At 44.2% G+C, this 24,314-nt stretch overlaps 1 protein-coding gene across 1 annotated transcript in view; it reads left to right on the top strand.

Moving 5' to 3' along the window:
• Window positions 1–3,866: 3,866 nt before the first annotated feature.
• PPARGC1A (PPARG coactivator 1 alpha) overlaps window positions 3,867–24,314 on the top strand; it is a 382,417-nt gene continuing 361,969 nt past the window's right edge. The window contains exon 1 of the mRNA XM_075148865.1: window positions 3,867–4,460. Within this exon, the coding sequence (XP_075004966.1) occupies window positions 4,374–4,460 (87 nt within the window). The 5' untranslated portion in view covers window positions 3,867–4,373. The remainder of the gene's footprint in view (window positions 4,461–24,314) is intronic.

Below are 24,314 nucleotides of genomic sequence, written 5' to 3'. Positions count from 1 at the left end.
TTATCGGTGGACTTTTAAAGCCTTTCCTCTTCAATTTTTATGGACTGTCTTAATTGACTTTAAAAGGCTTTTATGCACTTATGAACAGGCTAAGTAGAAATATTGCTTTTTTTCACCTGCAAATAAGATACAGGGACAGCTTCTAACTTTATTTTACAATATCTGATATTATAGACCTTTGTCCTGTGAGAAGGGATTTTCAACTAATGAAGTCTAGTAAATTCCAAATAAAAAAAGTTGCATGTGTCTGCTAAGGCTGAAAGCTTGGAAAAAAAATGACAATGGTGAAAGAAAGAACAGTACCCATAAAAGATTTTTAGGTATTTATGATCGCAAGCTTTAAAAATAGTGGGGACCACAGCACTCAGTTTAAATGCTGCACTGATTATTGGAGGGACACTGAACTGCCTAAACAAAACGTACAGCCATAGAGTATCACTTTGTTGTAGAATCTTAATTTAGAGGCCACAGCTAAGTTGAATCCTGATCCCCTTGGGACTGTTCTGATATAATTCTGTCTGCTTACATGGAACATACAAGTTGAAGATGAATGTCTTTTCTATCTCAAATTCTCCATATGCCTCTCAAACCGAAGACCTCTAGAAGCCTTGCTTTTCAGGGAATTTCTCAGGAGATCACTCTGCATAAAGAAAAGAAAGATGCGTTCATGATGCTCTGGCTTTTGCTTGCAGCAGTGGGGTACATTTACTCTTTGAGAGGTCTCTCCCAAAACCTGGCACTTGGTGATACCAGATCTCTTAATTGGCTCAAACAGCAGTCCCTGGCCTTAGTCTTGTCTCTGTGCACCAGCCTCAGGGGAATGAGGATGTGCTGTCTGTGACAAGACAGGAGTAGCCTCAATTTGAAAGCTTCACCTTGATTCACCTTATTCCCAGACAGGCTTTGCAGGTGAAAAAAACCTCAAACCCACCCACACACACAAAAGAAAACAGTTTCTAGTTTATTTAATAGACTTTGAAAGTCTTTAAGCTGAAAACATGGAAGCAAAGAGCAAACCAAATTAAATTATAGACTGTATTTAACAAGATGCCTTTCTAGCTGCTTGCTATCCTTTACCTAGTACTCTGGCACATCCTAACTGCACAGTATTATGCTGTGTGCATCTCTGAAGAGATTTGAGTAATTTTCTTTGTTCCACCTGCACCAGGCCCCTTTCTTTCAGCACAGATGGAGTATTAATGGTTATCCTGAGGTTACTTTTGTTATTCAAACATTTCCTGGGTTTTGCTGTTTCTTCCACCCATCATCAATCCATTTGTTCCAAGTTCCTTACAAGAGTTTATTTTATTTTATTTCCACTTTACTCCTTCCTGCCCACAGGACTGAATACACCTTAGCATCTCTTCTATGGAGCTGTTAGCACACAGGGATATTAGACAATGGTTACTTGTGGATTTTATTATGTTTGGCTACACACTTCTAGTAATAGAAACATACAACGTTTTTTGCTTCATCACCAACATCACAGTAACAATGATGTTACGAGTGCTAAATCATGCCATAGACAAATAGATTATTAGCCATTTCAGTAATGGCTAGTTGACTGAAAACATCTACAAATGGTCTGGGGGAGCAATACATAATGCTATAAGTAAGTTTTCAGATCTTGTTTTGCTGCCAGCAGAAGTGTGCTCTGCAGAGGCCTTGAATAGGTTCTGAGTAGTTCGCAGCTCTAAGATAAGGCTGCAGCTGCACCTCCATTAGTAACTGATCACTGTGCAATTAAGCTTAACCTCCTACCAGTGATGCTCCCCCAGGGGCAGCTCTCTGAACTTCAAATGAAGAGATTTTGAGCTAGAGCAAATGGTTAACAGCAGGATGAGGAACAATGTTTGAAGGAAAAAGATAAGAAAACCCGCAAACATTTAAGAACCCATAATCTGTTTTGAGATTTTTAAAGAACATTGCATTGGAGGGGCAGATAGTATGCCTGTTGCTAGAGGAGAGCAAGTAGCGTAAATGCCACCTACTGAAGTGTATAAATACAAGAGGTATTAGGAAAAAAAAAAAGGAAAAGAAAAACAAAAAATAAAAGGAGAAGAGAATGGAAAGAAGAGTCCAAACCATAGGATTTTCAGTTCAAAATGTAGGAACTTTGGTTCAAACCATAGAATTTTAGTGCAAGCTTTACCTAACAGTATAGAGGTCAGAAGTCAGGCAGATTCAGGATGGAATGCACTAATATGAAGATAAAACGTGCAATGTCAAGTTGCTTAAAATTTTAGAAGTGAGATGCTTTAAACACTGACCGCTCAGAGGGAAGAGAAGAAAACAATTCAAGAGGGATGGTGAAGTAGAAAGGAATTTTATGCCTTAATTGTTGCTGTTTGAAAAGTTGAAATAAATTCTTAAACCACACGAAGTTTTGTGGGCCACTGATGAGCAGCCTTGACAGGCTGAAGTCCCTGAAGGAAAATACTGAAGCAATTTGAGAAACAAATCATTGTGGACACCTTGTTTCTGATGTAGTTTACATATTCTGTTGCTGGGAACCTTCCTGCTGTATTTTTACCTGGTTTAGGGCAGGATGAAAGGCTCTTTGACCTCGTATGGAAGAGAGCTGCCTGTCACAAAGGTTCCTCTGGATGATGAATTCAGGTATTCTTTGGCTAGCCTTCCTTCAGACAAAGTCACCTGACATCAAAAAGCTGAGTTTCTACTATACTGAGGTATGTTTCATGGTATTCCATGTTCATGCCACATTTGGAAACTGAAGAAAATGGGATTTCCTCAACAAATAGAATGGTCAAAGGATTCCATGGGTATTACTAAATGGTGGTTTCTTCCTTAAAATATCAGGCGAGGGGGACCGAGGAGCTTCAGTGGGCTTTTGATCAGACTTGTGGCAGAAAATTATCTCTAGTCTTTTCCATTGATGCCTATGGGCTGTTATAAGTGTGCTGTGTGCTGCCCAACAAACCACTGGCCCTCCCAGTTATGATTTGGAAGCAAAAATAGTATTTTTTTAAATGAAAAACATATAATATATTCTTATATGAAATAGAACAAGTATTCTGAGAAAAATTACTACCTACATTATTTGCTTTCCATTTATAATTATCTGAGTTTTGTGATACCAATGTTAGCTGATGAGGAAAACATTTCCCTTGTCAGAGGACGGTGCTTGAGGTGCTGGGCATGCAATGAGGATACAGAATACTCAAGGAACATGGTCAACGTAATCCAATCTATTTCCGCTAATTGTTTGGCAAACACTTAAAAATCATTATACTGAGTGACTTCACTGTGTCCGATGAACAATTTGACGACGGCTTATGGGCCGTCAGTTTTACTTTTCCTTAGGACCGGGAGGGCTGCGGGCTGATCTGGGGCGCCTTTGCAGGGCCGCGTTGTCACCAAGGCTGCGACAGGAGCAGGCGACTGGATGCACCGGCACGGGCGGGAGGGAAGTCACGTTGCCGGTGCCACTTCTGTCATCACTGACACGCTTAAGAAGAAAAAAATATTCCGCTTTTCTCCCGCTCCTTGAAAATGGGGTGCTGAGGAAAACGCCCCCCAAAAAAGGAAAGAGCGGGGGAAATCGTACCTGACAGATGGGGACTCGCTGACGACTCTGAGGCGAAGTTTCCCGCGGGCGGGCGGGAGGACTGAGGCGGCGACGGCTGGTGGCGGCGCCCCGCCCCCTCCCCCTCAGGCGCCTGCCGCGGGGCGGCCCGGGCCGGGCTGCGGCGCCGGGGTCACGCCTGTGCCCCCACACCCCTCGCCGGCCTCGGGTCGTATGCTAGAAAGCGAGCTCCAACTTTTCAGGCGCGGTGAGGGGCGGCTCGGCTCGGCGCGGCGCGGGGCGGGGCGGGCCGGGGAGGCCGGGCCGCGGCCGGGAGGGCGGGCCCGCCCGCGGCGGCGCTGCCCCGGCGCGGCGGGGGAGGACGCGCGTCGCCACTTGCCCGCTCCTTCCCCGCCGCGGTGCAGTCGCAGGTCCTGCCGGCGCCCCCTTGTTTCCTTGCGCAGGCTGCGCTGCCGAGCAGGGACGGGGGTGGGTGGGGATGGAGAGGTCGCCTGGCGCTGGTGATTCAGTGCCGGGGTCTCTACCACAGCCTGTCCCCGGCGGCGGCGGAGTGAGCGCGCGCACGTGACGCCGGCTCGGGCTCCTCGGTGCCGCCACAAACAGAGGCGCACGCACGCACACACACACACGCGTGCCCCTCGCCTCCATCCAGCCTCCGCGCGCCCGCCCGCTCCCGCCCGCACGCACCGCGCAAGCCGCCGGCAGGGCGAAGCTGTCGGCACGCTCCGCGGCGGCAGCACCAGCAGCGGCGGCAGCAGCGATCGCGCAAGAGGCAAGTTTGCGAAGGCTGCTGCGTGCCTTCCCGAAGAGGTTTTGCGCCCAGAGGATGGCTGGCTGCGGGCTGTCAGAAGACGCTTGCTTCTCCTCCTTCTTTTACAACTACACCTCCTCCTGGGAGACCTCCTACAACCAGGTAAGAGGTGGCCGGTGCTGCGAGGTGCGCTGGCCGCCGCTGCGCCCGCCGGGCTCCTCGGGGGAGGCGAAGGTGGTGCCTGTGCGTGCAGGAAGGAGCTGGAAGTGCTTCTGTTCAGCGTGTGTGGGGGGAGTCAGCCGAGGAAAGAAATGAGAGAAAAGAGCCTTTTCCCGTGTGCCTTTCAGCCCCCTTCCCTCCGCCTCCGCCCCTCCCGTGAGGAAGGGGAGCGGGAGGAGGGCTGAGGCGCGGGAGCCGTAGCGCGCGGAGGGCTGCCCGTTACCCGGGAGCAACTCGGGGCACAACAAGGCAACTCGAGCGAAGCGTCCCTGCGCCTCCCCCTCGGCTGCGCTCGCCACCGTCCTCCGCGCCTTGAGGGCCGCCGCTGAGGGCAGCCAGACGAGTTTGCCGGGGCGGGGGGAGCGGGCGTGCGAGTGGCGGGCTTGGTGCGGGAGGACCCCCGCACACCCGTTCCCCTCTCCCTCAGAAATGGCTGCATACGCGTTCAACCTCGTAATTTCGGATCCTGCCTAAATGGGAATGGTTCGGCTTACTCGTCTGAGTCAGCCCCCCGCACCCCCCCGCGTACTTAACTTTGATGACTGTGCAATGCGGTGCGGAGCGCGCAGCCAGAGAACGCCGGCTCCTCCGGCCGGGTCGGTCTCTCCCGCCCGCGCCCTGGCTCGGGCCGGAGGGACGGCTGGCGAGGTGGTGAGGGAGAGTGGGGAGAAACTAGAAATCGCGCCTCAGAGGTAGAGAGCTATTCTGGGAGCCTCCAAAACGTCTTTAATTAAATAACTGTTGTAGTCTGCTGCCCCCGCTGCTTGTTTGGTGAAAGTCTGCAGGCAACTGTCATTTATAAACTACATCGGTGTGTGTGAGTGCATGCGTGTGGACGGGGGTTTCTGGTGCTGGCGTGACAGGAGAAGTTGGGCAGCGGGTGGAAGCGGGCTGCGGAGCAGGTGAAAGGCACTCCCGGGCTGTGGAGGCGGCGGTGCCCGCGCGGGGGCGGGAGAGCCGCCCGCGGCCCCTGAGGCGGCGAGGGGCTCCGGGAGGGTCGCCTCCCCGCTCCCTCCCTGCGGGGGGCAGAGCCCGCTGAGCCCGAGGAAGAGCGCGCAGCCCACAGCCCCGGCTTCCAGGAAGCTGAAGTCCCCAAACTCGCAGTTGCCAGTTTAAGGTTACCCGTCACAGCGAGGGGTCGAGAAACCGCGCGCTCCCCCCCGCCTCCAGGAGTTCATAACACCGAGTGGCGAGGAGCGGGGCCCCTCCTCCGGCAGCAGCCGGCCGGCCGGCGAGCACAGGCGCCGAGGTCGGGGGCCGGGCCGTCGCGGTGGGGCCCTGGAGCCCTGACAACCGCCTTGTCCGTTGAAGCAGCCGAATACATACTGATCTCTGGTGTCCCGGCTGCGAGCGGACACTTGCCGGGCCCATCTCGGAAGGCACCTCGTGCTGGGTAAAGCTGCCTGCCGAGTTTGCCGCCCCAGTCGGGGGAGAGCCTTCCCAGCGGGGAACGAGTCAGGCTCGCTTGCGCTGAGGAGAGGGGGGTTCCGTGTGGGGAACAGGCACACGCAGGCCCGTATCAAACCCAGAGCCACCGCTGAATGGCTGCCTCCCGAGTGCGCCGGAGCCCCTCTGGCTCCATGAAGTGTTCAGGTGTCGCCGGTGGCCTCGCGCCTGGCGGGGCGGGAGGGCGGCAGGTGCGCGGGGTGGCGGCCGTTGGCGGGTCCGTAACGGCCACCGCCGCTCGCGGCCGGCAGGGCCGGGCAGGGCGCCGCCTGAGAGCCGCCGCTCGGGGCGGTCTGTCCGAATTCACGGCCCGGGCCCTCAGCGGCACGGCGTGCCCGGCTGCCCGGGTGCCGCGGCGTGAGTTTGCTCAGTGCTTACCGCGAGCGGTGGCTTGGAGCGGCCGGTGCTGCCGAGCCCGTGCTGGTGTGTGTTCCTCTGCACATACGAGTGCGCACACGGGTGCCGGTGTGTTTATATGAGCAGAGAATGTACATTATTATCCTGCTGAATACGAGTTCTCGCAAGTAACTGAGATTTAAGAACGGCTTATGCCTGCTATAAAAGGCAGGCAGTCATACGAAGATTCCTTTGAAACCATCAGAGGAGGAAAATGGTTAGGAATGCAGACAATAAAATCAGGTTTAAACCAGTTCCTTTATCTAAAGTTAGTTTCATTCTGTAGCGAAACAGTTCCACGAAAGAATGGCATTGTGAAATCATAGGTTCCCTTACATTTCTTTTCAGGAGAGCAAGCCCGTATCACAATGGAAGCAGGAAGACTTACTGACAAATCCAGAGTTGATCTATGCTAAATACAGTCGAACTGTAAGGGAAAACGCGGGAGATAATTCAAGATGCAGAAGGTCTATTTATAGAAGGACTGTATAAACTGTAGGATATATACACAAAGTTGAATTAAATATGCATGATTAGGAAAGGCGTTTAGAAGGAGAAGGTGTAATCATTATATAGCTTTACAACGGGAACAGATGAGCTTGCGAGACTTTCCAGGGTGAAGATGAGAAGAATTTTTAAGATACATATTCTTTCTGGTGCTCAAGGCTCCTTTCTATTTTCATCTTTTGCGTATTACGTTAGCATTTACGTCAGTCAAATTCACCAGCTGAGGATTAGCAGTAGATGTTAGTCTGAATATGAAATCAAAATGAATATGGGATATTGTTGCAAATAAATTTTTCTTACAAGTTTTAACACTTAAAAAGGCAGAGTTGGCTTGAATTTGACAGTCAGCCATATTTGTGTTTGTTTGTTTTTACCTGAATTGCATCCAAAAAAAAAAAAAAGCTTGCAAACCATTTCTCCTTGCTAAATATAGCAATGTAGCTGAAATAGAATTTGTTTTGTATACTCTGTTTGAAACAAAACAGCAAACAGAAAAACTTTAAAACGAAGTGCTGAGATGAGAAGATGGGTTGACTACTGGAAGAATAGTTTTTTATTCCTGGATCAGTATGATGCACTCTTAACATCTAGTACGAGGTAAAAGGATCCCTTGTACAGTATCAATAGTGGTTCAGCCACAGCTTACTAAAAGAATCTTTTCCTGGCATCTCAAGACTTTAATGAGAATATAAGTAATCAAAATGAGACTTAATAATGGAACTGGTCAGGTTAAAGATAACCATGATTTCTTCTAGAAGCATGATATACCATCTGACAGTTTTGTAAGCAGAGATAGGACATTTGCTTTATAATTCAGGAAGGTTGAGATGCGTTTCAGCTTTTGTATTTCTGATGCATTATTGCAGTTCATTTTTAAACACAAGATTATACACATGATTTGTTGGTAATATTCTTGGAAGGAACTTTTCCATTGCATATTAAATTCCAAAGTGCATTACAGAAAAGGTTGTATCAGAAAAATTATGTCTAGAAACTTTATGAAGTCTGTTTTGAATCCATTTCTGAGACAGTCTTCCAGAAAATAAGGGTCTATAATAGTTATAAATAAGACTTTGCATTGCTAAGGAGAACTTCAAAAAGATTGAGTGTTCTCCCCAAGTTTACCATCTTTTTTTTACGGTTATTTTAGTAGAGGGACTTAACTATTATGCTAAATTCTAGACTGGACAAACTTGTAGACTTAAATCCTGAGAACTATGAATTGTGGTTGCATAAACTTACCTGCGTTGTCTTGCCAATGTGTGTAGACCTGAGGCGAAGGAATATCCAGCAGATTTCCTGTTGATTCATTTCGTGATCTGCATTTTTAGACCATCAATAAACACTCTACTTTTAGTTCTTTATTTTGTGAATATGTGTTTGCAGGAAAATTCCTCAGTGTATCTTCTGGCTTACTGAAATTCTCTTTACATCTATTTCTTAATTAGTAGTCATGAGGAAAGAACAGCTATTTCTAAGTAGTGCAAAGGGGGTATTCAGCCTTGCAAGAGCAGTAATATTCTTGGGCATAACCTGTCCATGCTGAACTGGCAGCATTATTTGTATTAATTACTTTTCACTCTCCAGTCCAGAACCGGATACGTTGTTGTGTTACTAATCTATATGGTTGGGAAGTGCTTGAAAATCATTCGAAATGTAGTTCATGAATGAAATCCTATGACTAAGGCATAAATCTGGATAGCTATTTTAATTCGACCTCAAGAAAATTCCTGCAGTATAGAAGTAAAATGAGAGTATGCTGCCTGATTACTGCCATTATTTCAGAGATTTTTCCCTGCAACACTCAAGCTGAGGGCTTGTTACCTGGCACCATCTCTTTGTCCTGTGTTTTCAAACATGGAAGTACTTTATACAACATACTTTCACAGAATGTACTCTGTGGATAGAAGTAAGTCAGTGAAAGATTAAGCTAAGAGCCAGCTTTGTGGCTTGGCTCTTTGTCTTTACCTATGCAGGGACAAAAGTACCCTAATGCAATCAGAGCTTTTTGCCAGTATTTTTGGGGTGCTGGACTGAATATAGTATATTGCTTTTATGCATTTTCTTCTTTTAACTATAGTAGGTCCAATGACCATTTCTATTTTGGTCCATAGGCAGTGAGACTTTTTGACTTATTTTTGTTCCCATGGTTTCTGAATATTTTTTTTTGGTTGTTCTTTTTTTTTTATTTGAATAGTAGAACTCAGAGTCTATGCAGGTTTGGAAATATGTTAGGTGAGTTTGTGTTAATGCACTGCACATGTATAGCATATACTAAGTATGTATGTGTATGAGGATGTTGAATGAGAGATGCTATATCAGTCTCTGCACAAGATTGGGCAGTGCACTTTATGATTTTTGTAGACCTTTTTCTTTAATGGAAAAAGACTCAGTAGATAGTTGTACGTTATTTGGCTGTGAAAACCAATGGAATAAAACCATTATTCAACTTCTGTTACATTTTAGCAAAGCCTGTAACATCTCTGCAAATTAAAAGGACACTGTCAAAACTAAATTAGTTAAGAAAAAGCAGCAATCCTGGTTTAGTACTAACAGAAAAGACTTAGTAATTAAAAAAAAAAAAGTTAATCCTGACTTTTCTATATCCAGGGGGTGTTGTATGCTGGTGCACAAAGCTGGGAAAATGGAACACTATAAAAATGAAAGTGAAACTGAAGAGAAGTGTTGTCTTGGCATCCCAGCAAAAGATAAACAATAGGATAATGAGAAGATGTAGTTTAATAAAACAGGTAATAGACTTTTAAAAAAAGTTGTTAAACGTGATTCTCTTTCTTTCAGTGATTTAATGCCTTAATTGGACATTCAACACTAACTTTGAAGAGTTTCAGTGACCAGTAATGAAGGCTACCATTTGTTTTCAAGGGTTGTCAGTGCCATTGCATAGCACTTAGAGAGTAGATTTCAAAACATATTTTCTGTTCACTTTCTGTGTTGATATTCTGGTTGTTGTTTAATAAACCTATCCACAATCTGGGTGAAAAACCAGTGTATTCTGATGGCAGTCTCATCTGGCAAAAAACCCCACAGTTTAAACTGGGTCCAAACCATTTCCTCATGCCCCAGAACAAAACAGCTAAACAGTGGTACAATAGAGCACAATAATGTGAGTTTAAAGCACATGCAGAAAATGGGCAAGATGTTATTTTTGTATCTTAGTTTAGAAGAAAAGCTATGTGCAAATTATAAGTTACAGTTATGGCTGCGATGAACTAATGCATTTTAGTGCTTTATACGTAAGACAGGATTTTTAAAAACACAGTTGTGTTTAGGAGAAAATGTCAGTAGTTCTAGCAAAGTGTTCTGTAGGAAGAGGGCAGGGAGTTCTTAGCTGGTCAAATGTTCATGTGGTCTAAGCAGAAATGTAAAAGTGCAGGGTTTGCATTGGAATGAGAATGGGGTCATCCACCCTTTGTACTCATCATCAGGGAAGCAGAACCTTCTTCCAGAGAGACCATAGGAAATCAATGAGTACACTTTGCTAGGGTAGAGATAAATGTGTACTGCAGAAGGGTATTAAATATAAAAGGGCAGCAGTAAAATGATTTACTACATGAAGCAATGGAACTTTCTTTTGGTCACCTAAAAGGCAATTTTCAATTTTTGATAACATAATTGTATTTTTTTAATACTAATAACTGAAAAAGGCTGGCAAATAAACTATTTTATAGGGATATGAGATATATAATGTAAGCTAGGAGAGACTTGTTTACAAATGGCAACTTATTTACAAATATATACATGTTTTTGAACTTACTATCTGGCATTTATAATTTAGATTATAATCATCTGATCTGATTTACCAAAAGTTAATGGGTTTTTTAATGTTTTTTCCTGAGGCAGTGTGGATGCTGGCGATCCAGTTTGTCTCGCCATGACCAGAAGGTATCACTGAGGGATACCAGTATAGCGGATGCACATAGGAGAGAACCTGACGTACATTTAGGTGTAGAGGCTTAATGAAATGTGGAAGAGCAGGTGCACAGTCCTAATGTGTTGGTGTTTTTTTAATTTGCTCTGATGTGTCTGTTTGCTGTATGAACAGATCTCCTCATACATTTGAAACCTATAGGACTGTAAAATTGCTAAAAAGGACGGAGAACCAATACTTTTACCATATTTTTTGTCTTAGACTGTTGTCTACAAGTGGCATTTGAGATTCCCCTTCTGCTAAGTAGCTGTGTGTTACTGCCTCTACTCTAAAGGTAAAATTAAGGTGAAGAGACATTAATAGCAGAGTGAGCCTTGCTCTGTCTGGTGACACTGTGGTCCTAATTTTGGAAGGAGAAATTGGGCACTCTTGGTTCCATATGAACTCACTGGGACCTGAAATGACGAGAGGAGTGTCTACACTAGCACTTTTCTTGGCAGCAGGAATGTGCTGCATTCATCTCGACTCTGCTGTGCTTTGGTTAGCGTTGTAGATTGGTCTTGTTGCAAATGAATGGAATTCCTTTTGGATGGAACTGAACTGGGAGATGTGTTCCCCAGTGCATTTGAGCTACAAATTGACTTTCAACTAATGAGATGAGACCAGAGCTAGGATGAAGTTAAATACTCAAAAAAACCACACCCTGAAGTGTGTGGTGCAAAGCGTATAGTGTAGACGTCAGATCCTTAGCACTAGCTGTCTGGCTCTTCCAGTCTTACAGTTCTGTATCACTTGTTTGCGTAGACAGCCTCTGCACATAGTTCAGTTTACCTCGCAGGGAGCGCATGAAAGCCCATAGTTGGAAGCTGGTTGGAGACTCATGGGTAGAGCGGTCACCTGACATGCATCCTTACGTCGCAATCATAAGACCATTATTCTTTCCCTCAAAAAGGGGTAGTTTGTGTTGGCATGAAGAGAAAAGGTTTGTTTGATCACTTGTAATATAACACATGAGCGAGTAAGAGGCACTGGTACTTTGGCTCACAAAAGCCCTCCACATTTTTAACCCATTTTATTATTTGCAAGGGCAATTTAGTTCCTAATGTTAACAATGAGTGATTATGATTCTGTACTTCCGTTTACAGCATAAATTAGCATTTTGTTTTCCATTACAGCTTTTGAATGAGGAATTATAATGTATAATTTGCTGCAAATAGATGTTATCATCTCTTTGGATGTGAACAACCACATAAACTTGAGCAAATGATAAAAATGGAATCAATTACTTCTCAAATGGAAGTAGTTTACAAACCTTCACATACAAAATGGCAATAGTAGCTGGTTATTGTAACAAATAATTAGTTTTTTTTTTTAAAACAACATTTATTGAATTCCATTGACAATTTAGTAATTGTTTATAGAATATTTTACCACCCCTCTCACAAAATACATGCCACATAATATATGCATTTTTTAAACTGCAGATTGCCTCTGTAGTCCTCGTGTGAAGCTTTACTCATGTATATTCACCTGTACAAATGTTCGAGAAGGGGAGCACTGAGACACAAATCACACTGATGATGATGATGATTAGAGAGCTTCACAGTATTCTGGAATTAGTAGATCAAGATTGAAATTGTAGAGGAGAGAAGAATGAGGAGTATATGTTGTAGGCTGTATCTGAAGCCTGCTGAAAGTGATGTGAATTTTTCTGCCACTTTTGAACTTATGATCTAGGTCCTGGTTGTTAGAAGGATAAATATTATAGTTGCTTGAATGAGTGAATGCTGTAAGTCTCAACTGGAGGGAAAGGTAGTATCTTGTACTTTAATGAGTTTACTAGTTTGAATTTCACAAAACAAGTTTTCACTGTCAGTTGCTACAGTATGTTTCTGTATTATACAGAGTTATTCATGCTTGGAAGAATACCAATCCACAGCCAAAATGAATGTGAGACACAGTCCAAAATCCCATTCATTCTCTTCCTCTTGCAGACACTTGCTTCATATCACTAAAGGACATACTCCAAGCATCATTTCCAACCCCTTCCTTTCAAGGAGACTGTCTAAATGCTGGTGATTTTCTATATACTGGTTTGCATGTATGTTTGTGTCTGATCCTCTAAAGCTCTGACCATAAAGCCAGTGCCTACATCACCTCCTGTCAACCTGAATTCACCAGCCTTTTTCTCACATTCTTCTCTGGTAACCCCATTGCATCCATCCATTCTGTATGCAATATAAGCCCTGGTTGAACATACTGTCTTGATTGCCCCCACCTTCTGTCTTACCTTACTTAAAAATACAAATCAAAGTCCATACTTTGCCTCATTTAGTGCTTTATATTTTAGACTTCTTGTTGTCCTTTTAAAGCCTTTGCATAATTTAGCTTTTCCATGTTTACTGTTACCACCACCTCTTTCTGTTTACGACTGATGCTGGATTTGATGCTTGCTGGGTTGCTTCTCCTAACCAGCACTTTTTTGCTATCCCTACACTTTTTCCCCTTTTACTTAGTGAAGTCATGACCCTGTTGAGGAAGATCATGTAAGCTTTCCTCTACCTGGTCTCTTGAAAGCCATTGTTGCCTAATTATTAAAAATGGATACACTTATTTTGTGCTTGGAAAACTATGGAACAAGCTGACCAAAACCCAGTCATCACCCTTACTGCTGCATTTCACTGTATTCGTCTGTTGCTTGTTTCTTTAGGTTGGTGTCTGCTGCCATACTTTGATCAGTAGATCAGATAAACAATAGCTTTTTATTCTTCTAATAATTAAAAAAACCCTAATGATGTCTTTTCTCTTTTGCTCCACTCTAACAAACATTACAAGTGAAGTAATTAAGGGGGGAAAAAAAAGAATGATAAAATGGGAATAGCATAACTTGCAATTCAGGGTGCTGTATTCAGCCTTAGAGCCTTCTTTTGAGACCATGGAGCAGATGGCTTAGGATGGAGCTTTCTCGTAATTTTATTTTTGAGGCAGCTGTTGGTTGTGAAAATTTACTTGTTTTCTCATTTTGACTAGAAGTCTGTTTATTTGGTGTTTTTGTTTGTTTTTGTTGTTTATTTTTTTAAACTTTCTAAACAAGCTGTCTTGGACTGGGGCAGGAGGTGAATGTTATGATGCTGCATATTTGCAGTGAGGCTTTCTGAAGCTTAGAATGGTCGTCTGTTGTGGTAATGATTCCTGAAGGGCTGCTGGAACTTGATTTTAGAAATGTGTGCATGGCTTCATAAAACGTATCCACAGTTGTCATGGGGTCCCTGGACTGAGCAATTTACAATGTGAGAGGTGTATTTGGATTGTAAAAACTCACTCCAACAAGATATCTCACTTCAAGCATTTGTTTTCAATTTTTTTTCTTGAGTCAAACAGCACATTGTATTAGCAGAGTTGATGTATCTGCTAATCTTTGACTTTTTATTCATGAAGCTACTTATATAATAAGCATACCTCTATATGCTCATAGTTTGCTTAGGCCTTGATCCAGCAGACCACTTAATTGCTCAACTGTAAACACTTGAGGTGAAGGGAGCTGCTTACAGGTTTAAAATGAGTGTGTGGTGTGTTGGATTGGGGCCTCGGGCAGCTATATCTTAAGGACAGGGAACTTTGCTTTCTTCTTGTTTGTCAAGTACTTGCCATACTTCCAGTATATTAGAAGTATTGATGGTAATTATGGCAATGGGAGCAAGAAAGCAATGAGGAGATCATAGAAACCTGGTAATGCTTACAGTATTGTTCATTGGCAGTTCAGTCTCTTTTTCTTTGTTAGATGGATTTGCAAATAAAAGACGATTCCTCTTCCTCTCCCAAGCAAAAAGCCTTGTGATGAAATGAATAGGTGATGCATTAAAATGCAAAATTATGTGCAGTGACAGAAAGCCATGCATGAAAGATACTTTAAGGCAGGAAACTTCTTTTGGATCGTAAGCAAGGTTTAAAAAAGGAAAAAAGGTGGCTGAAAATGTGCAATGGTAAAAAAAAAAAAGATTGTAAGTAGGCCATGCACATTTAAATATTTAAGCCATTTGAAACAATGAGTAAATGAACTAGTGACCAAATAAATTAACAAAACAAAAGTAAGTTTGCATTTCTAGCTTTTTTTATTTTCATGCAAAAGACTGCTAATTGTTGGAGGATTAAAGTATTTCATATTCAAGGATAGAAAGTGATAACAGTGTGCAGAAATTTGGATGCTCCAGCTATACAAGAAACAGTGAAAGGAATACTTTCCTCTTTGTGTGATGTCAAAGCCAAAAGAAGGGGGGGGTGGGAAGGAAGGAGGTTGTGGCTCTTTGATGTCACTTTCAGAATAAAAATAATGCTGTAAAAGAAATAGCATAATCTTTTTCTATTTATCTAAGTCCTTTTTTTCTAAAGAGTTAGGGCAGCATTGTTAATTGATTTTTCTGACACTCATAATAACAGTTGTATTAAAAATAATTTACAAAGGATTTTTTTTTCCCAGAAGCTGAGCCCTGCAGAATCTGTTGTAGAAAAGTGGGTAGAGAGTGGATTATTGTACATCACTGTTCTCACATAATTACAATCTGCTTGATTGGTAAAATGCGTGTGGTGCTTTTGCATTGTCCATTTTCAACCAGTGGTGTCTTTCCAATAAGATTTGATGGTTTAGTAGTAATAGCATCAGGATATCTCATGCCCTTTCAGTATAAATAAAGGTTGTCCTAACAGCTGCTCAGATTGTGCTGGCATAGTATCCGTCTTTGCTGGAGTGCCAGTTTTTGGCTAGAGTATTTTAACACACTGGAGCTTTTCTCTGGTTACCAATGGTTGAATCATTTCCAGCTGTGAAAACAGATGTGTGGCTTTTTTGGGAAGTAAAGTTAATTAGGGGAGGTTTATGAATTGGTTCTTTATTTTTTTTTTTTTTAATATGGAGTTAGAGGATGCCTTTAGAAAAGAAGTAGATTTTTTATGAGCATGAAGTTGGACAGATTATCAACACACAAAGCATTATAAGGAAAATTTTGGGCATACCCGTGACAAAAGGAGCCTGCCTCATTACCTCCTAAAACGATGTTAAAAATGAAAAAAAGAAATACTACTATTTAAATTGATAACGAATTAATAACTAATAAAGTTGAGACGAATTAAAGTGACTAGTTGAGGCAAATTAAAGTGACTAGTTTATCTTAGTGCATATTGTGTATTAATATTGTCATTTGGCCATTTTGTAAGGCAGCTCACAGTGTTCTCAAATCTGTATGGGCCAACACTTCATACACGTCTCATTAAATTTTTTGTTTTCTTCATCTTTGGCTTTTGTCTTTGAAAGGAATTCTCTAGGTGAAAACTCTGGAAAATATTTGCCATGTTTCAGACATTCTTTTCCTTTTTGTGTTTAGCATAGTGATTTGTACCTTTAACATTGATGTCTGTCTATTTTTAAGTCTGCTGGTAGGCACAACACAGTTGTTATGGAAAAGGGAACTTTTTGTGTGAAGAAACTCTGTTAGTTTTGTGATTTCTTTTTTACTCTTTTTTGTTCTTGATTGTTACATAAAATAAATGGTGAAGGATGGAAAAAAAAATCAGCAGCAACTTGTTTAATTTTTGTTAGTCTTGTTGCAAGTAAGTGTCATAAGAAATGGAAAGCTATTCGTTAGAGCATCCTGAAACAAGGATGTTGTTCCTTGTTGCAAGTTGTGCATATGCTAGGGTTGCACAGTGTATTGCACGCTAAAACCCCAGATGTACAGAAGTGTCTCTAGAATTATCACTAAACCTTCATGTCTAAATGAACTCTAAACTTACTGAGCAGCATTCAACTTTTCTGAGACTACTACAACTGTAAGCTAACAAGGCAAACAGAAAAAAGATTGTTTATGCATGTATTTTGCATTTTTTTTCCATGGGAAAAAATGAGTATTTGGAAAGGTCGTGGAGAGACTACTATAAAAAAAATACTTGTGGGGATCACAAACATATGTATCCATGAAACCACTGAACTTTTCTTCTCCTATGAATAGATTGAACTGTCTTGTCAACCGTAGGACATATTTGGATGCATTTCCTCTCAGAGAGTCTCGATTAAAAGCTTTGCATGTTTGGAAGAGTATGTTGCCTGTCTGGGATTTGCAGAGAATGAGGAGATGATGTACTTCGCCCATTTCAAAAGCACAGGAAGCTGTGTAGTGGGTTTGGGTGTTTTCTGTAAGGGGCATTGCCTGCTACTTAAGCAGAATAACTATCTGCCTTTGGATTAGTAGTTGCCCAGGGTGAAGAATGGATGTGGCAGTGCTACCTGCAGTACAAGTTTCTAAGGCCTTACCATGTTAGGTTCCTATTTCTGGATATAATTTTGCCAGGTACTAACTGTATGAACCGTTTTTTGCCTCAGTTGTATGTCTCAAGCTAGAGTTTTGGGTTTTTTAATGCAGATATTGGTAAATGTGATTTTACTGTCTTCAGGAATGTTATTAGATTAAAAAAAATATGCAAAGTTTCATACTATGATGTATAATTAAATCTTGACACTAGGGAAGGCAGTATAAAGTGTAGGTCTGTTTTTTTAAATAGAAGATTGTTTTTTTTTTTAGTGAAGAATTATTAAGTATAAGACAAAAAGCAAACAAGAATAAAAGGGCTGGCATATTGAGAAATATTTTATAAAAATATTAATTCTTTTGTAGTTTAGAAGATGTAAAGCAAAGTGGCAGCAAAAGTCAGAGCTGTATTTGATTAGAAATCAAAAGGTTATTAATAGTGCTGATTACTTCAGCTTAGTTATGTCTGTTCTAGTATTACTCTTATTTGTTTGCAACACTAATCAAGCTCACTGTAAGCCCTTATCTTTGACCAGCCAGAAGAAATCATAAAAGGAAATAATTGTTTAGTGAGAAAGACTTTGATAACAGCATGACTCTTGTGAGGGAGACAAGGAGATAACACTGTTTGAATGAAATGATATAACCAAGGTAGCTAAGGTGATAAATTCTTTAGTTGTCTTGTCCTCAGCAGTAAAATATACAGCAAATTAAAGATGTCTTTTCAAGAATCATCTTAAGAACTAATGGTATTTGTAATTTGCATTTTTCACATTTGCATGTGCAGAGGAAAGGGAGGAGATTTGGTGTTGGGAATAGTATGATTTTGTAAATCCACAGATTTACCACAGAGTTTGACCAGGTGATTCAGCCATTACTTATGTCGTGGTTTAACCTGGCAGGCAGCCAAATACCACGCAGCCGCTCACTCACTCCCCCCACCCCCAGCGGGACGGGGAGAGAATCGGAAGGGTAAGAGTGAGAGAAACTCGTGGGTTGAGATAAAGACAGTTTAATAGAACAGGAAAAAAAGGGAAAATAATAATGATAATGATAAAATATACAAAATGAGTGATGCACAATGCAATTGCTCACCATCCGTGCTGACCGATAACCAAGTAGCGATCGGTACTTCCTGGATCACGCCTACCCTTCATATACTGAGCATGACGTCACATGGTATGGAATACCCCATTAGCCAGCTGGGCTGGCTGTCCTGATTGTGTTCCCTCCCATCTCGTGTACCTAGCTCAGTCAGTAGGCACGGGAGCTGTCCTTGGACTAGGAGGGCACTTAGCAACAACTGAAAACATCAGTGTGTTATCAACATTCTCCTCATACTAAATCCAAAACACAGCACTAGGAAGAAATTTAACCCTATCCCAGCCGAAACCAAGACAGTATCCACCCCTTATTCCATACCATTTACGTCGTGCTTAGGTCTCACATCTTTTTCTAATACATTTCAATTAACCACCACTATCTTTCTTTATATATACATACATATATATATATGCACGCACAGATATCATTCCCTTGGTCTATGGACTATCCCTCTAAAATGTCCACTGAGTTCATTTAGTCCATGACTTTGGGCTCCATCTGTTATAACAGTCTTTCAGGGCCGAAGAGATGGTGGGCGGTGTTGGGCTATTGCATCCTGAAGCCAGTTCTCATTTCGGTACTGCTGCGCTCGTCCAGTTCTATCATCGTTGCACTTCGCTCGGTTTCATCGGGGTTAGTTCATTCTTCACTAATCTGGATGATTTTCACTGCTATACCACTGCTATATCATAGAAATAATGATATACAATATCATGTAACAGTTGACATCAAAATTCAGTTCATTGGCTATCTTCACCCAAAATCAAATCCCCTTGAGGTACACACCGGACCTCCCCATCCTATCGCATCACCCACCAAGTGTACCCAGGTCCGTGAGCAAAAGCAATCCCACGAATGGGTTTTCCCTTGCCAGAGGCAGGAGTAACCCAGACTGTCTTCCCCAGCATATTTCTTATGTGCACGACAGGGACTTTATCTCCATCTACAGTACGTAAGAGTCTTGATTGGGCAGGGCCAGCTCGATTGGCAGATCCCCTGGTATTGACTAACCAGGTGGCTTTTGCTAAATGTGTCTCCCAATGCTTGAATGTCCCACCATCCATTGCTCTCAGCGTAGTCTTTAGCAGTCCATTGTATCGTTCGATTTTCCCGGAGGCTGGTGCATGGTAGGGGATGTGATAGACCCACTCAATGCCATGCTCTTTGGCCCAGGTGTCTATGAGGGTGTTTCGGAAGTGAGTCCTGTTGTCTGACTCAATTCTTTCTGGGGTGCCATGTCGCCATAGGACTTGCTTTTCAAGGCCCAGGATGGTGTTCCGGGCAGTGGCATGAGGCACAGGGTATGTTTCTAGCCATCCGGTGGTTGCTTCCACCATGGTGAGCACATAGCACTTGCCATGGCGAGTTTGGGTGAGTGTGATATAATCAATCTGCCAAGCCTCCCCATATTTATATTTCAACCATCGTCCTCCATACCAAAGAGGCTTTACTCGCTTGGCTTGTTTGATTGCAGCGCATGTTTCACATTCATGGATAACCTGTGCAATAGCATCCATGGTTAAGTCCACCCCTTGATCACGAGCCCATCTATATGTTGCATCTCTTCCTTGATGGCCTGAGGCATCATGGGCCCACCGAGCTAAAAATAATTCACCTTATGTTGCCAGTCCAGATCCACCTGAGCCACTTCAATCTTAGCAGCCTGGTCCACCTGCTGGTTATTTTGATGTTCCTCAGTGGCCCGACTCTTGGGCACGTGAGCATCTACATGACGTACTTTTACAGTCAGGTTCTCTACCCGGGCAGCAATATCTTGCCACAATGCGGCAGCCCAGATGGGTTTACCTCTGCGCTGCCAGTTGTTCTGCTTCCACTACTGCAACCACCCCCACAGGGCATTTGCCACCATCCATGAGTCAGTATAGAGATAAAGTACTGGCCATTTTTCTCATTCAGCAATGTCCAAGGCCAGCTGGATGGCTTTCACCTCTGCAAACTGGCTCGATTCACCTTCTCCTTCAGCAGTTTCTGCAACTTGGTGTATAGGACTCCATACAGCAGCTTTCCACCTCCGATGTTTTCCCACAAGGCGACAGGACCCATCAGTGAAGAGGGCATATTGCTTCTCGTTTTCTGGTAGTTTATTATACAGTGGGGCCTCTTCAGCACGTGTCACCTCCTCCTCTGTGGATATGCTAAAATCTTTGCCTTCTGGCCAGTTCGTGATCACCTCCAAGATTCCTGGGCGACTGGGGTTTCCTATTCGGGCCCGTTGTGTGATCAGTGCGACCCACTTACTCCACGTAGCATCGGTTGCACGATGTGTAGAGGGGACCCTCCCCTTGAACATCCAGCCCAGCACCGGCAGTCGGGGTGCCAGGAGGAGCTGTGCTTCAGTACCAACCACTTCCGAAGCAGCTCGAACCCCTTCATATGCTGCCAATATCTCCTTCTCAGTTGGAGTGTAGTGGGCCTGGGATCCTGTGTATCCCCGACTCCAGAACCCTAAGGGTCGACCTCGAGTCTCCCCTGGTGCTTTCTGCCAGAGGCTCCAGGTAGGACCATTCTCCCCGGCTGCGGTGTAGAGCGCATTCTTCACATCTTGTCCTGCCCGGACTGGCCCGAGGGCTACTGCATGAACTATCTCCTGTTTAATTTGTTCAAAGGCTTGTCGTTGCTCAGGGCCCCATTTGAAGTCGTTCTTCTTCCTGGTCACTTGATAGAGAGGGCTTACGATCTGACTGTAATTTGGAATATGCATTCTCCAAAAACCCACAACGCCTAAGAAAGCTTGTGTTTCCTTTTTGCTAGTTGGTGGGGACATGGCTGTTATTTTATTGATCACATCCATTGGGATCTGACGACGTCCATCTTCCCATTTTATTCCTAAAAACTGGATCTCTTGTGCAGGTCCCTTGACCTTACTTTGTTTTATGGCAAAACCAGATTTCAGAAGGATTTGAATTATTTTCTTCCCTTTCTCAAAAACTTCTTCTGCTGTGTTGCCCCACACGATGATGTCATCAATGTACTGCAGGTGCTCTGGAGCCTCACCCTGTTCCAGTGCAGTGTGGATCAGTCCATGGCAAATGGTAGGGCTGTGTTTCCACCCCTGGGGCAGTCGGTTCCAGGTGTACTGGACGCCCCTCCAAGTGAAAGCAAACTGTGGCCTGCACTCTGCTGCCAAAGGGATGGAGAAGAAGGCATTAGCAATGTCAGTTGTGGCGTACCACTTGGCTGCCTTTGACTCCAGTTCGTATTGAAGTTCCAGCATGTCCGGCACGGCAGCACTCAGTGGCGGCGTGACTTCGTTCAGGCCACGGTAGTCTACTGTTAGTCTCCACTCTCCATTAGACTTTCGCACTGGCCGTATGGGACTGTTGAAGGGTGAGCGAGTCTTGCTGATCACTCCTTGGCTCTCCATTTGATGAATCAGCTCATGGATGGGAATCAGGGAGTCTCGCTTGGTGCGATATTGTCGCCGATGCACTGTTGTGGTAGCAATTGGTACTTGTTGTTCTTCAACCCTCAGCAACCCCACAACAGAAGGGTCCTCCGAGAGACCAGGCAAGGTGGACAGCTGTTTAATTTCCTCTGTCTCCAGAGCAGCTATACCAAAAGCCCACCGGTACCCTTTTGGGTCCTTGAAATACCCTCTCCTGAGATCGTCTATGCCAAGGATGCACGGAGCCTCTGGGCCAGTCACAATGGGGTGCTTCTGCCACTCCTTCCCGGTCAGGCTCACTTTGGCCTCCAATACAGTTAACTCTTGGGATCCCCCTGTCACTCCAGAAATACAAATGGGTTCTGCGCCTTTATAGTTTGATGGCATTAGGGTACACTGTGCACCCGTGTCTACGAGAGCCTTATACTCCTGTGGGTCTGATGTGCCAGGCCATCGAATGCACACAGTCCAGTAAACCCGGTTGTCCCTTTCCTCCACCTGGCCAGAGGCAGGGCCCCTCTAGTTCTGGTCATAGTATCCATCTCTCACGTCTTGCAAACGTGAGTCAAGAATTTCTTCATTGCAATTACAATCCAAAGTGAGATCAGCCCTTCTACTCTGTCTGGGGAACTGTTCATTGGAAACTGGACCGTCGTGAGACAGGTTTTTCCTGACAACTGGAGCAGCATTTTTCCTGGGAGAACCCCCTTGTGTGATTGTTTTTCCTTGCAACTCATGTACACGTGCCTCTAGGATGAAGGTAGGTTTTCCATCCCACTGCCTCATGTCCTCTCCGTGGTCACGCAGGTAAAACCACAGGGTGCCCCGTGGTGTGTACTTTCTATATCCTCTCTCTTGAGGAGAAAAACGCTGACTCCTAATGGCTGAGATACTGGTCCGTACAGGTGGAGAATAGGACATACCCTCTTTGAATTGCTGGACCTCCCGGGACAGTTTCTCCACAGCCGAGACAAGGGAGGAGGAGATAGTTTCTTCAAAATCCCGAAGTCTGCTAACTAAGACATCCACCGTTGGTGCTTCTTCCTCTGCCCAGGATAGTACTGCCAACGAACTGGCATACGACGCTGGTGCGCTCCGTACCAACTTCCGCCACATGGGTCAGGTGCACTGGACGTCATCTGGATCTTTGGGTGTTCGGGCGTCGTCCAGGTCACTATAAACCACCTCCCCTCCAGCACGCCTAGTTCTCTCAGGTACTGGATACCTCTCTCCATAGTGGTCCATTTGCCTAGGCGATATATAACATCTTCCTTGAAGGGATACCTTTCCTTCACGCCTGACAGCAGTCACCTCCAGAGGCTGAGGACCTGTGTCCCTTTTCCAATTGCTTTGTCAATACCCGCTTCCCTAGCAAGGGATCCCAGCTGTTTGGCCTCCTTCCCCTCTAATTCCAGGCTACTGGCCCCATTATCCCAGCATCGGAGCAGCCAGGTGACAATATGCTCGCCTGGACGACGGCCGAAATCTTTCCGCATATCTCGCAACTCACCCAGGGATTGGGATCGGGTGGTTTCCGTCTCGTTTATGAGTTTTTCCTCTTCCTCGTCCCCTCCTCGTGATGTCCCTGCTTTTCCATCATCCTTTTCTACACGACCTGACTTCCGCTTCAAAGATTTCTTCTTCTGTACAGGGGCGACGGGTACCAGCGACGGTTGGTCCTCTGGTTCAGCTGTAGTACCCATCGCGAGGGTTTGGGTAGCTGCAGTGCCTGTCGCGGGGGTTGGAGTAATTGTAGTGACTGTTGCCGGGGTCTGAGTGGCTGCAGTGCTTGTCGCACTGGTTGGAGTAACTGCAGTGACTGTTGGCGGAGTTTGAGTAGCTGCAGTGCCTGTTGCGGGGGTTGGAGTAACTGTAGTGACTGTTGCCGGGGTCTGAGTAGCCATAGTGGTTGTTGTGGGGGTTGAAGTAGCCACGGTGCCTGTCGCAGGGGTTTGAGTAGCCACAGTGGTTGTCGTGCGGGTTGAAGTAGCTACAGTGCCTGTCGTGGGGGTTTGAGTAGTCATCGTGTCTGTTGCTGGGGTTGATCTCTGGACAGTATTCCTGAATAGTTGTTTAACTCTGAACAAGGCGTGAACCACATTCAGAAGACGTAGCAATATGATCATGCTTGTTTGAACATCCCAAGGATATTCAAAATTCTCAGGGAATATTGTGGACGTCTTCATGAAGAGGATAGAAGAAAAAGGAGTTTCTGAAGATATGGAAGGGAAGGTGAACAAGTGGGAGAAAGTGTCCCATCCTGTCTCCCCACTGAATTCATCCTCTGAGGTGAAGACGTAAGAAGTGTAATTATTAATAGTTTCCAAAAGATAGCTCCCAAAGAACAGGAATGATGGCAGCGCTGAGTACAGGCTCGTGACCAATAATTTTATCATAACGTAAAGCCAGGTCACACAGTATAGCAAAGCAATGACCTTAATCCATTTCCCAGAGATGACCAACCCCACATACAAACTGATAATCAGCAGTATAGACAGCCGGTAAGGTGCTACATACCAAAACTCCAAAAACAGATCCAAAAACTCTGAGAGCAAATAAATCAACATTGTGAACATCGAGTACTAAACTGATATAATGAATGCTTATAACAAATTTGTTTTAACCTGTTCGGGTCAGATGTGTCGTTATCTCAACCCTTCAAGCCCCACGTTGGGCGCCAAAAAGGACTGTCGTGGTTTAACCTGGCAGGCAGCCAAATACCACGCAGCCGCTCACTCACTCCCCCCACC

The sequence above is a fragment of the Calonectris borealis genome, chromosome 4, assembly GCF_964195595.1.
Source record: "Calonectris borealis chromosome 4, bCalBor7.hap1.2, whole genome shotgun sequence".
Taxonomy (NCBI): Eukaryota; Metazoa; Chordata; class Aves; order Procellariiformes; family Procellariidae; genus Calonectris; species Calonectris borealis.
The sequence above is the reverse complement of the archived record's forward strand: the minus strand, read 5'-3'. Positions and strand labels throughout refer to the sequence as shown.